The sequence below is a fragment of the Columba livia genome, chromosome 6, assembly GCF_036013475.1.
Source record: "Columba livia isolate bColLiv1 breed racing homer chromosome 6, bColLiv1.pat.W.v2, whole genome shotgun sequence".
NCBI classification, from domain to species: domain Eukaryota; kingdom Metazoa; phylum Chordata; class Aves; order Columbiformes; family Columbidae; genus Columba; species Columba livia.
In genome coordinates, this window is record NC_088607.1 from 2683042 (window position 1) to 2697789 (window position 14748).

A 14748-nucleotide genomic window follows, 5' to 3' on the forward strand; every position below is an offset into this window, starting at 1 on the left:
ATATTATTAAACTTTTTTAAAATTTGTACATAGAAAACCAGTATAGTCACTAAGCACCCCAACTGTCAATGAAAACAGCCTTAGGCTCTGATTTGCAAGAACTTAACTACTTCCTAATTAATTGGAAACAAAGCTGAGTAATAAAGCAGGTGGTATATAGCGTGCTATAGTTATTGTACTTGAAAAAATGAGGGCTGTGGCTCCTGTTATCTGTGAGCAGCTCATAGTGTCTGCAATAGAAAGTACAGCTCAAGTTCTTACACAAGCCAACAAAGCTTTCCTGAAACACGGGCTGGTGGCCGCTTTGTTCTTCCTTCTCCCCTTGAAGTGACATGACAAACCTTCTGTCCCCAAACATACACCTCTTCTCCAGACATCTGCAGGGTGACAGGATGCCTTGTGACAGCCAAATTCCTGCTCCTTTCCACTCAATTCATGCTTAAAAGACAAGAAATGAAAATCACTCTGCCTCCAAGATGTCTTGCTCAGTCCTTGATGGCTGAAAAAGTCTCTGCAGGCAGCACAATTTGCTGAAATTATTATTTAATTTGATTTTCATCTTCACAAATATTTTGTTAAGAGCATCCTGCAGCCGTGCGCTGTGCGACAAATGGTTCTTCACGCTTAATTGTGATTCTGCAGAAGAAACAAGGCCTTTGCAAACGCACTGATTGCGGGTTAGGGAGGGGAGCTCACACCATTGAGAGCGGCTGGCAGGACGGGCAAGCAAGTTCAAGTGGGAAAAAATACAACGTACACCAGAGGGTACATTTGCAGCCTCTAGTGAACTGAAGATGCCACTTACAAATGTGAGAAAATCAGGAAAAATAAATTAAAAATCATTGTCCATAGTATATAAAAATTATTGGCAGCATCTCATGAGTAAATAAAAATGTCTTTCTATCAGCACTCCTGAGCCTTAAAGAAATTTGAACTGTTACAGACAGAAATAATCTTCTCCAAAATATCCATTAAATAATGAGAAGTAGGTATAGTATTCAGTCTAACACTTTAGCTCTGTTCTATACCTTCATGCTAAGTTCACATTACTAACATAAGAACACCCAAGACAATGAAATATTGCAAGATTATTAAAGAAACACAGATTAATGCAGGAAAAGTCCGTGCAGACTTACTGAGTCCTATAACCTTAAAAATCTCCAAACCCCTCGCGATTTAGAGGACTAAGATTAAGATCACTTTTATTTTAAAACCTCCCTGTAATGGCATAGTTTCTCATATATATTGAGGTCAGTAGCTTCCCCGCCTTCTCCAAAAACTGTGCTACTTACCTAAAATACAGGAATCTCCCTGAGGTGGAGCTGCTGCATCTTTTGAGAAAATGTGTCATTAGATCACACAACCAAGGTCATCTTATTCTGTTCTGATGGCTTCTCTAAATCATTACATCGGGATTTTTCTCTCAAATGCCACCTAAATATAAATAGCAATAGCATAAAAATAGGTTTTCTGATCAAGTGTGATATTTATTGTGAACTAATAATACTGTAACTTCTGTAGCGACGTTCTTGAAAACCTTAAGGAAAATAATCCGTGTTATTCACTGCTGCTTAAAACAACATTTAAGCCACAGATTTTGTGAGATCTGATGAGGTGCCAGAGCCCTCCCAGCTAGGGAAGCCCCACCATATACCACCAAACTATCTTCTCATAAAGACACAAGATAACTGCACAACCTTCACAACGCTCATATTGTCTGAAAATTCAGAAAAGAGCACAATTCATCTATTTTAGACCTGCTTCCAAGATGTTAATTGCTATACCATGTCTTATTTTTGACTAGCTATGTGATGCACCCATAAAGGACAAAACTGTGCCAAAGGGGGCAAATTGTCCAAACTGCATGAATCTATTAAGAAGAAAGCCGGAAAGAGCAATCATAAGCACTGACAGCATCGCCAACCTACGGCACTTATAGACATTTCAACATTTATGTTCATCTTCATGCCACTGGACTGCCAGACCACCCAGTCCAAAAGACATCAAGAAAGACAAGGAGCTGGCTGGGGGACATAGAAGGTTCCACCCAGACAACAACGGACCTTCCAGCTCATTACCACCGACCTTCCCGTAGGTTTTACTTCAAAAGTTAGATCCTAAAGCAGATTTAACCATGCAGTGGCATTCCTCCAACTGCAGGATTCCTCCCAAGGCGCAAGACTTGGCAAGTCTCCGTTGAGCTTCACCAGGTTCCTGCTGGGCCGTATCTCCAGCGGGTCCAGGTCCCTCTGGACAGCAACACCAGGTCTACCAGCCACCCCTCCAGCTGGATGCTGTTCGCAAACTGGGCAAGGCTCCATTGCCCAGTCTCAGAATCACACAGCCTTTTAGTTGGGTAGAACACTACATAAAATTCATGTATAGTCCCCAAGTCTACAAATTACTTCCATTGCTGCACATTCACTCAGAAGTCATATTCACCAATTTGAAAACTTGAGCAGGAGAGCGAGCTCTTCTTGCCCCAAAAAAGAGGAGAGAATTATAAATTAAATATCATCACTATATTTAGAAAATCAGCTCTTTCCACTGCAGTTATAATTACGTGACTGTCTAAACATTTTGAGCTTCCTCGGATAAATAAGTACTATCTGCAGAAAAAAAAAACACAACACAAACATTTCAACATGGCACATTCTCACATTAACAGCTGTAACAAAGACATATAGCTTAAAACAAACCCTTCCCATGAAAGTTCAGCATAAGGATTCAGAGTCATTCACTCCTCTCACCCCTGGGCCCTCAATCCACCCACTTCCCAACTCCCATTTTTACTATTTTGAGCCCCAGTGAATTCAGAGACTTTTTTTGTTTGGTTTGTTTGCATTATTAAAAAGTGTGTTTTCCTCATCAGAGCTTTACAGAATGAAAGATGGAAGATGCTGGATCGCCTCCTTCGATGCGAGAGGTTTCCACTTGACCTTCTATTTCCCTTCCTGGATATTTATACCCTGTTGGCTCAGAAAACCGAACAACAGTACGATACGCATAATAACCTGCTAAAGTGAATCTCGGACCCTTTGCCTAAAAGTGTATCTATGGCACTTCTTGCTAACGTTTTTTCTTCAATAGTATCTACAGTGATAAATGATAACTCTTCAGTTCAGTTCTCTCAGCAGATGAACTAGCTAAACAGATGTTTCCAAGCAAAATTTATCACTTCAATAATTTTAAGATCCTGCCTCAAAAGACACAGATTAGGATTTCAAATGCACAAAGAAAATTAATCACAAAGAAATTAAACAGCCCCTGAAATGTAACTTCTACAAAATACAGCACAGTGCTGCTTGACTCAACTTTACTGTGAGCCCTGAAAAAGGAGAGTATTCATGGATAATTTCTAAAATACATATATTGGTCTGAAAATACAGCTTTATGGGTCATTTCTTCATCAAAATGAAAACTCCTTGGAAAACTATGAGTCTTCAACTGTCAAAGAATACGTTTGTGATGCATGAACTCTCATTTCTATGATGTTTTCAGGATTTTTGTTTTTACACGCCTGTAATATATAATTCCTTTTAATCACCATGAAGCACTGTTTATCTGAAAGTAAGCCAATTTTTATACGATAATAAGGCAGCATCATATATAGGAGAAAAGCAAGGCACCAAAGATAGCTGAGGAAAAGGTAACAGATTACATTTTAAATGAGGACAAAAACTTGGATCCGGGCAATCTGCTGCTTTACAAGGCAGGTTGAACAGAAAACACCCAAATATTCATTTCCATTGCAGACTATCTTCGCAGACCACACTGAAGTCTGACCACAGAGTAAATATACCGTACAGAAATTATTTCCATTGTGACCGCATTTAAATTACTTAATTCTACTATTTTATTTGTGAATAACTTCAGAAAACTGGTGGCTGTGCAGAAGTTTTGAATGTATCTGCTGAAATGCACTTAGATATACCCCCAAATAGGAATTCCCTATTTGTAACACGTATGTTGGCTTAGGGAAAAGACCGTATCTGATTGTGAAAAGCAGCCTAATAGGCGTATGCTCCTGACAATGGAAACACTAAGCCTATAATACTCTTGTATTCCACCCCTGTTAACCGAAGGATCACAATCCACTCCCATCACTGTGGGTTTCTAACCACTTAAGCTAATACAGGCAATACATATTTATTGAAATTCTTCACGCAAACCCAGCAAAACCTTTGAAATCTAAGCCAAAAGCATTACAAATGATCTTTAAGTCATCTTGGGGGCTGTTTTAGACATGTATTTTATATAGTCTCAGCAGTGATATGATAATCTAGAATAATTCGGAGGACTCACCTGCAAATCGATGCAGCTTTCTCAGAAATGTTCACGATCATCTGAAAATGTTTTGTTTTGATGTTAACTTGAGAACAGTTCTTTGAAAAAGATGTAACTTCAAATACTTGAGCAAAGTCTAATATCTACCGCTAACATACCTGTAAAGTGCCCTGGGAGACTTGCTTGTTCAAATGCAGAATAACCTAAGATTATAGTAATCAAAAACCAATTTCTTTTTGTAAGTGTGGCCAGAACTACTTCTCCATCTGTTAATGACAGGGAACTAGACTGGACTGCAAACGGGAACACTGGGCAGAGCTGAACCACACTGACTTTCGATTAAAATAGGACAAGGTTTTGTTTCCTTCTGAATTACCTGCTCAAGTAACACCCAAGGCAGAACATCTGCAGCTGAGCAGGAGATCCACAAATTATGTATAATTTAGTCAAACCACTGTTTTATGAAACCTGACAACTTCTAATTCTGTATTTTTAAATATTCTTTCATTACCAATATTTGTTTTAAGTGACTGTTTACTTTGCAATGAAGGCAACTTAATCCCTGGTTTTAATATCACAGCAGTAATAATAGTTTTTATCATTCAAACCTGTTTTAAAAAACTATGTATATTCAATACTTGTCCTATCTACACATACAGGAAAACAAAAATCTACCTTCTCAGGAAGGAAATGGCGCATGGAGCTGATCGGTCCCACTGTCAATATTTTGCCACATATAAACAGAGGAAAACCATCACAGACTTCAAATGTTAATAATGGGAGGAAAGGGGTAAGGGTCAGGTCTTTATTGCCAAATCAAAGTTCTCCACCTTAGGAAGGACGGATTTAATGGACCAAATATATTTCTTGAAAATAACCTAATGCTAAGATTACACTTATGAAAATTAGTATGTTTTTTTGAGTAATGGTTGCTCGTTAACTCCTTGAATTCACAGTAAATCTTAGAAACTTTTTGTATACACTATGGGCGAAGCAGGACTTCCCAAATTATGTAGAGGGCTAAAAATATTTCAGCAAGTTCCCTCAAAGTCTAATGTTTCTATGAGAAAAGTAGTTTTCCCACAGATAAACTCACAGGGTTCATACCTATCATTTAAAAGCAGTTCCTATTTACTTCTAAATATCACACGTGTGAGGCATCACCTCAGGTCTTCAAATTGGGTATATTTGTGGAGGGCTAAAAATGCCGTATCTTAAATCTGAAATCTGGTGCCTTGATACTTTGGAAAATTTCACTGGGTAATTTGCAGCACCTTTAAGTCCCTAAAAACACACTGATTTAGGCTTTAAAACCAAAACATATCAATAGTTCGTGTAAAGTCAAAAGATAAATGCAAAACTCCAACCATCCAGACCAGTGGGTACTGGTATTGGGAGACCTGTATTTCCCCACACCAGCATTAGAAACTAGAATAAAATCAACTTTTATCAGTTAAAATACATTCCAGAGGGTCCACCCTTCTGCTCAAAGAAGAACTAAAATAAAATTTAAAAAAATATTCAAAATTAAAAGAATGGTTTAGCTTGCCAAGTTAACCTGACTTTTCATTAGAAGTGCTAAGACGTCTTTAAAACGTTACATTCCACATTTATCATTTAGGCTGAGCAGAAGCTGTGTAAAATAGGTGTTATTAAAATGCCATATGTACTATCATATGGTATTTTCTTACATAGTTCAATTTCTTAGGGAAAGAGGACATGAAACAGTAATTCTATGCAAAATAAGCTCTGACTCAATAGCAACACTGTTTTTGTCATTATCAAATGCCCCATTTTTATTTACATGTTTTTGAGTCTTGTTAAATACTTTGAGTAATTTAGTAACTTCCTGATTAAAAGAAAACCAACAATTTCAGAGATTTGTGTATAAAGAACTAGAGCAAACGGACTGGCAAAGAAACCCAATATTAACCAGGGTTCCAGCATTCAGACGATGCCTGGATGCATGGCTACCTCCAATGTCTTAAAACAAAACTAAAACACTAGACCTTGAATGTCATTTACAGAATCAAGGTGTTCTGATTTTATACTCAGCCTTATACATGTACCTACACATATTTCATGGGGGCTACACACAGAAACGAGGACTGTAGCGGATTTATTTTTTCTCATTTTTAAACTTGCACTTGGTAGCTTTATATATGCAATTAATGCAGTAATTCTTCTATATTTTTGGCTTAACCCCATTTATTTTCATGAACCAACAGCACAGGCTTGCGAGTACCGTCTGAGCATTACAGAAATATCCATCGCCATTTGATTTTGTTGACGAGAAATTCTGAACCAAGGATGCGCTACTGCCGCAATCAGACACTAATAATAATTCTTGGCTGCAAGAAAATTCGAAATCTCTCCTTTTCCCAGAAGGGGCTCTTATTTTTGCTGGTTGCCATGGTGATGCTGCAGTAAAGCCGCAATGGGTTTCTGTAGCTTCCCACCTGGCCATGGAATTAATACAAAGTGGGGAGAGGAGCCCTTGGTTGGAAGAACAGATTCCTTATCCTGTCCATTGTCTTCTGCTGGGGCTTCTATGGTAGGGCCATGGAGCTCCAACCACCTGGTGCTACAGGTGACACGTGAAATGGTGCCAAGGAAACACCTCTGTCCCTCCAGCATGAGTTAATTGGAGGTTCGTCTCCAGCTCCTTCATGTAGGCTCCAAGTAGGAACATCTTCCTAAACCTCAAAGGAGATGGAACTAAGCCCCATTCTCTACTTTCCCACTAACACGACAAGACCAGGAGTAGGAAAGGGAACAGGAGTAGGAAAGGGAACAGGAGTAGGAAAGGGAACAGGAGTAGGAAAGGGAACAGGAGTAGGAAAGGGAACAGGAGTAGGAAAGGGAACAGGAGTAGGAAAGGGAACAGGAGTAGGAAAGGGAACAGGAGTAGGAAAGGGAACAGGAGTAGGAAAGGGAACAGGAGTAGGAAAGGGAACAGGAGTAGGAAAGGGAACAGGAGTAGGAAAGGGAACAGGAGTAGGAAAGGGAACAGGAGTAGGAAAGGGAACAGGAGTAGGAAAGGGAACAGGAGTAGGAAAGGGAACAGGAATTTGTGTTGCAAATGACCTACAATGATCATTTAATTCAACCACCTTTGCTTTTGGAAGAGTAAAACAGGGGTTGGTGCCCTCAAAACATGTTCTGTCCCCCATGGAGGAGAAACGAGAACTGAGCAGACCACAGTCTGATTTACCGACAGGTTTATCCAGTCTTAAATGAGAATGTTTGGGGAGAACAACAGGGTACAAGCAACTGCAGGTTACAAATCAGGTTGCAAACCTCCATGGCATCACGACAGTGGCTTGCTCTGCAGAGGACAGGGCTGCAGCCCTTCTGCAACCCCCCAGGTCCCCAAAATACAAGGTCTGTCCTTTCCTGAAGCAGCTGCTGTGGGGAGAAGATTGATCTCTGGGGGATGACAGATAATGAGGCTGCAATGGCTTCTTCTCATCCTGCACATACAACTGAGTTGAATTTCATGGCCTGTATATATACACACACACACGTTTCCAACCACTATTTACAAATTATTCATCTTTCAGACTCTAAATTCCAAAATGAAAATAAAACACAAACTAGTTTACAAGCGAGAGTCGCACCTTTTCAATAGAAAAATGTTTTATCAAATTAAGGAAAAGAAAAATAAATAAATAAATCAGACTAAGCACTAACTTCAAGAATTCCTGATGCCAAACTTTAAATGATTGCGTGCCAAGACATACTTACAAATTTACAACTCAAAAAAAGTTCCCAACAAGTTTTTTTCATTTCATTTGTTCTCTTCCTTTCATAATAATGAGAAGTCGTATGACACCAGTGAAGTCCCTGGGAGAATATCTCGTGATTTTTAACCTGATTATATATTCTTAATGGACTGTTTTGCACGTGCAGTTCCTCACAGCAACGTGTCGCTTGTACCAATCTGCCGCCTAACAACAAACCGCACTGTTTAATATAATGTCCTTCAAATACAAATGTGAGGAGGCTTAACAGATGGACTGAAAATTTAAACAAAAAAAAAAAAATGTAAAAAGGAAGAAAGCTGCTTCTTTCCCTTTTGTTATTCACGTGTTTTTTAAGAATCAGTCAAATCAATTCAGCTGAAACTGGCTAAAACTGTATTTAGGTTATTGTGCACATCCAGCACTGTCAGCACGATGCTCAGACGCCCGACTGGGTTTGGGTATAAAACCTCTCCGTGTCTTAGCACAATGCTCAGCAAATCAGCTAATCCAGCAGCAATACAAATAATTAAATAACAAGTAATACATGAACCTATTATATAAGTATATACTGGTTAATCATGGGGTATAACAAATGTTACTGAGAAAATACTACAGAAGCTAAAGGAAAAGGAATCCCCAGCACTGTAACGAGAATGTCACTACTGAATCCCAGCAGACAAGGCTCTCGGGGCTGCTACACCTCCCCTTGACACACGGAACCCACAACAGTCGGTTTGGTTGAGACACTAAGGTTGTCATCTGTAAGCCAAGCTGACAGCAAACATATGTTCAAATATTGCTGATCCAGAGAGCGAAGCCCAAACAGCTGGTTTGCAATAGCTGCAATATTTATTTTGTATTGCAGTTGTGCACGGACAGACTTACACTAAGTGCCCACATCTGTGAGCATCACGCGGACATTAAAGCTGCTTTTCTGAAGGAGACAGACATTGTGCAAGATTATCATCGTGAATAACCACCTGAGAGGTAAATATTCCCTCATTTACAATACCGAGGTCTCTTCTGACCCCCATAGACCAAGAGCAAATGAAAATGAATGGTTCTGCTCACTCCAGACCTTGTTTATACCCTTTCAACAAGCCCGGTATATTATTCAGTGCATGACATTCCCCTTTTCATCCCAGCCTTGCCTGCCAGCTCCAAAGTTTACTGTAGATCTTGGACCACAGTCCATTATATTCAATTATTGCTGCAGCTTGACAAGGGAAACCAGGAGTTTCTGCTTCTGCCATTTTCTCGCTCCCTTCCAGCACAGGCGACTGACATTTGCTCCTATTCATTTCAAATTATAGTCCGTATGGGTTTATTAACTGATAGAGCAACCTCAAACTATTTTGAAAAATAATTATGTGGAGAAAAACAGTAAAGTCCTTTAAAAATTATTGTACTGTGATAAGTGATGGTACAATATAGTCTTCAGCTAGAGAGAGCTTTAGCCCTGATACCCTGACCCCATCAGAGTCCAAGTGCCCGAGATTTTCTGTTAAAATACTGAATTTCCTCTCCGTCACCTCACCATTGACCTGTGGACTGAAGGGGCTACAAGAAGCTGCAGCATGCAGCACTCTTCAAATCAAACTCTCCTGATGAGCAGAGTTCACTGTAAAAGTTCACTCAGAAAACCATCACCAAGGTTTTTACTGCTGTTATCATGATACAGATGAGTATAATCCAGGCCAACAACACAGGGGAAAGGAAGGAGGTCAACCCAACGTTCCCTCATTCTGCAGATGCTCTCAGCAACCTCTTCCCCCTTTGGGATGCTCCAATCTATGCTCACATCAACACCACCATATCCCCATCTCCAGTTAACAAGACTCCTCGAAATCAGCAGAACATCTTTCCAGAAAGAAAGAAAATAAGGAAGAGTTTTACAGCCTTTACAACATTCTCATTTGTACACTTGTCCCCCATAATCTAATTGCTTCATTTAGTGCATTTAAGAGACACACAAGGAGGCAGAACCATATGGAGACCCATAAACCAGGCAGTTCTTGGCTACAACACTTGACCTCAGGCAGCCAAGTTTTCAAAGGCATTTTAAAGCAATTCTATTGCTCACTGAAAACTGCCAAGAATGGTTTTGTTTGTCCAGATGCTTGGTAGCCACCCAGTTCAGCACAAAACCCAGCACATTGCTAGACAGCACATCTCCAGGTGTGCTACCTCACGTTTAGCCCAATGTTACAGTTCAGACGTGAGATAATTCATTAGAAGAAACATTCAGCTGCTTATCATGAGCCCTGGTTTGTTATTTCAACTCAAACTCAGACCTGCTTGACACCTACCCAGTAATAATCCTCCAAAAGGCAACACTTTGAGAAAGAAACATTACAATTTTGTGATGGGAATAAATATCCACCAGAATCAGTCTAAGAGCTCAAAGCCCAATATTTTCCCTCTATGCAACCAAGTGTGACCCTTCTGGAGAAAAGAGCTGCTGGATTTTCCCACCAGTACCTGGAAGGGACAAAAGTGGAAGCTCATGACTAAAGGAACAACTAAAATCTGAAGTAGTCTGGATCTAGAAACTGGCTTGTCCTCGCTGCAATTACCAAATAGCTTGTTGGCTTTCACTCATGCTAATGTGTGCAACAAGTTCATTTATAGCACAATTAACTTCAAGAAGCACTTGTTTTCCACAGTTAATGACAGTTCTTCCCTTTGTTTTGCTATAGTCCCTTTTTGCCTGGCCCCTAGTGCAGTAAACCCCTGCTTCCCATGTTTCAAATACGGTTTGCAGGGAGTGGGTAAAATGAAGAAGAAAAATGCATTTCCAACACACATAAACAAGATGAACGAAGGAAAACCTTGCACTGGATGGGAACAGATGGATGTCAGATGGTTTCTCAGATATGGTTGTAATTGTGTCTATTTAAGCAAAATCAGGAAAACGCACCAGAGGAAAAGCCCAGCACAGAAAACTGGGCAACTCTGCGACCAACAGGAAGGCTGGTGGCTCCTGTAGGGCCTTCCCAAGGACAAACACCACGTCCCTTCAGAGGCTTCGAGTCAGTTTTCAGCTCAAGTTGGGAGAAAAATTAAAGCCTGTACAAGAATTCCCCACAGCACCATTAGCAGACAGGGCCAAGAGGCTGCTGTTCGGCATTGCTTATTCATGAACAAAGTCCTCGTAAGCCCTTCACAACTTGTTTTTTTTCGAGGGGAAGGAGACAAGAAAGAGGTTGGTAGGGGCTGGACTTCAATCAAAAAACAGCAACGTGGCATTTAATCAGCAGATGATTTCAAGCAATAAATCTCTAGCAATAAAGGTTGAAAGCATCACTAGGAATGAAGAGACACTGGCAGATGTACAGTAACTGGAAAATACGATGAGAAATAAATCAAGACACAATGAGATGTCTTCCCCAAAGCAGGAGGCTGATGGTGAGGGAGACAAATCCTCCCAATATCCGCACCTGCAACACGCAGGTGTAGGAAACACCAATGCTACACCTGCCATTCGTCCCATCCACAACTAATACACCATCCCCTTTTCCCTTTGCTCAGGTATCGACAATGTTAATTAACAAAGAAGTGCACAAACGTATGCTAATTTGAAGCAGCTTCACTCAGGAGTAGCGGTTTGGCAAGAGGCAGCACCTGATGGAAAATCCAGCCATCGATTTTCCTATAGGCTGCTGTCACCACTTCTGCTTCCCACAAATAAACAACCTAAACAATATTTGCTTTCCAGTGACAGCTGGTGTCAACAACAGTACGCACTTACTGTCACGCTTTCTGCAGAATAAACTGATATTTTATTACTGAATGCGTTTTAAAATCACCACCAGAATTCCTGATGGCATTAACTGCTGATAAAAATGTATGTGCAGCTTAAATCCCTGGCAAAGCAATGAACATCCCCAGCCAGTTAGCATTCAAATTCTTATCAGTTCTTTCAAGACATCGTATTAAAAATAATTGCTACTCTCAAACACACTTACTAAGGAACAGAAGAAGAACTGTATGCGATTAATAGTACCATAATAATAGCAATAATGTAGAAGTATACTCTTGGGAAATATTTAGCACAAGTGAGTTTTGAGTGCTGCTGGGGTTATTTACAGCAGATTTTGTTACAGCTCACAAAAACATAATTTTGCAAGGATTTCTAAAAGCATTTATTTCTCCTCGTTACTCTGCACGTTGGATTTTTGCATAAAGGAACGTTTTTCTTTGAGGACAGGGATAAAAAAAGGCTGAGTGTTTTCCTACCAGCCCTTGGTGGTTTTCTCTAAGAACCACATGTAGAAGATACAGAAGAGGGTCCCGTTTTGGAACCTCCTTGGAGTGAAACACATGATAATGTTGTAGATTGGGCCGCCATGTTTAGAGACGCTGGCCTATTCCACCCAAAAATATTATCTGGTGGAAAATACCCCTTGGTCAAATGTGGGTTGTAGCTTTTTGGACTGAAACTGTATCCTGGACCTATTTTGGAAGTAAAGAAGTGTATCAAATTAAAAAAAAAAAAAAGATAAAATGTGTTATTCATACCAAACACTCAGTTCCAAACCTGCAAGCTCTATTTTCACCAACACAACGGCAAGAGCAGAACCCACAACCTGGTGCTGCCTGTCCTGCCCGCGCTGCCAAGCACCAGCAGCATCCCCCAAAATAACCACGTAGGAAAACTCTTTTCAGTGTAAAACCAGTAGTTTTCTGAAAGGGCAGATTTTTTTATACATATATTAATATATATATTATTTTCCCTGTGCCAGTGTTTATTATGGCAACCTCTAAGAAAAGGCAGCTGGCCAAGCTCCGTGTCTGCCCGAGCCATCTGGTTGTGCTGTTGGGAACCTACTGCCAGCCCGGGATCACGTGGAGGATGCGCAAACACACTCCCCGGCGCTTCAGACGGCCTTGCAGTGACACTTAGGGGACTTATTTCACGTGACGCGCTCAGGGTAAAACACAAGCAGTGGTGTTTTTTGGGGGGAAAACACAAGGAAGGGTGAAAAGCGCATTTCACATCATGAGTGTGAGCCAAGGCACCATGAGGTTCGCCAGAATCTCTGTCCCTCCCCAAAGGATTACGGGGACACCAATGGGTCCCCAGGTCCCAGGCACAGCAGATACACCACTAACCCAACCTAGATGCTTGCATGTGCATGGCAGCTCTCAGGTTTTTACCAAGGAATGATACAGAAATAATTTGTTATTCCAAAATTCACTCTTCACATCGTTCCACTTACCTGCAGAACAACCAAGCACCTGCATATAGATACGTCCACCCCCAGGCTGATTGCACAATACAGGCTTTCTTTTCAGAGGGAAAATAATCTAAAGTTTTCACCAGAAGTGCAATTTTAGAAGTATCAAGCCACATTTTTACGCATCACAGTATGCTTCCATTGCTTCCTCCAACATAATAAAGATAACACCGTCAGTATGATACAGCTAATTAAATGAAACTTTTTAATAAGACTTACAAAACTTTCAGATGAGCTCAGATTCCCTTAGGCTACAGAAACATAAAATCTTAATGTTTCTGTCAGACACAGAAGGACCCAAAAATTACTTAAATGATACTTTTAGCTTCAGAGGATATGAAACTAAACCAGGCAACCTTCCTTCCTTCAACAACCCTTTCTGAAGAAACAGGTTTAAAATAGTATCACCAAAACCTCCAGTACGAACGCAGTAGAATTTACAAACATACAGGTACTAATTTTTTTACTTTGTTTTGCATTTTCGTCTTATATTTTGAGTAATTGGTTACCACACTGTAACAAATGAGTTTCTGTAAAACAAGGGATCTTTCAAAGCAGTGAATATTTAAAACACCTTCCTAGTTCTCTGTATTTCATGGTCCAGAGAACATTCTCTTGTTTTGGGTTTGTTTTTCCCCCCCCTATACGTTCTGGACCACAATCACCCAAAGCACATATATATATATACCTGCACTTTTAAGCCCAAGTCATAGTAGCAGCTTCATAGAGAAGAGTCACAGATATATACATTTTAGGGTAAAAAACACAGACCCAAGAGACTAAGGAAAGAGATCCTCCAAATTATATTTCCAACTGCTTTCACCCAAGTAAATAATATTTTGCCATTCTACAGTCTTCCTCCTAATTTTTTATTGTTATTTTTTAACATTACTGGAGAGATTATTTCAGGTAAACTCATGGACAAGCTACTAAAAGTAATTTTGATTATTTTTAGCCATTCAATCTACAGTAAACACACTAGAAATACAGGCAGGCTTTGCTAAATGACATTAAACAGACCGATTATTTATATTTTCCCTTTATTTACCCGCTTCCCATCTGATGCGGAGCTGCCCAAGAGCCAACGCCGCCCCACGGGATCCATGTTTTCAGACCGGTTGGATGCTGCCGTCCGTCAAACTCTTTCAGAATGGAACAGCTTCTTTACACAATGAGCTTTTTATATGATAAATTCAGTGTGCTTGCACAGTCCCGCCCTGGTGATGGAAAACCTGATCGTTGAATATTTCATTTGCGGCTCTAGCATGTGGTAAGTGCTCATCCCATGGATTCAACGGAATAACCCGACAGGCTCTGGCCATGTTAGACATCAACATTTTCCTCTTGTGACTGGAAAAGGAAACATTCAGGCTGATCAATGAAGCCACAACAAATCGAAGTCTCCTCCTCTTTTTTTTTTCCTTTGATTTTTGTTTTTCCAACAGAGCAGCTACTGAGAATGTGGTTGTGCATTC

At 40.2% G+C, this 14748-nt stretch overlaps 1 protein-coding gene across 3 annotated transcripts in view; it reads right to left on the reverse strand.

Moving 5' to 3' along the window:
- Positions 1-14748, reverse strand: part of PTPRE (protein tyrosine phosphatase receptor type E) — a 98628-nt gene that overhangs the window by 54612 nt on the left and 29268 nt on the right. The window contains exon 1 of one of the 3 annotated variants that reach the window (XM_065066723.1): positions 14322-14347. The exons of the other annotated variants lie outside the window; for them this stretch is intronic. Within the exon in view, the coding sequence (XP_064922795.1) occupies positions 14322-14332 (11 nt within the window). The 5' untranslated portion in view covers positions 14333-14347. Of the gene's footprint in view, positions 1-14321; positions 14348-14748 lie in introns of those variants that run through there. 3 annotated transcript variants of the gene reach the window in all.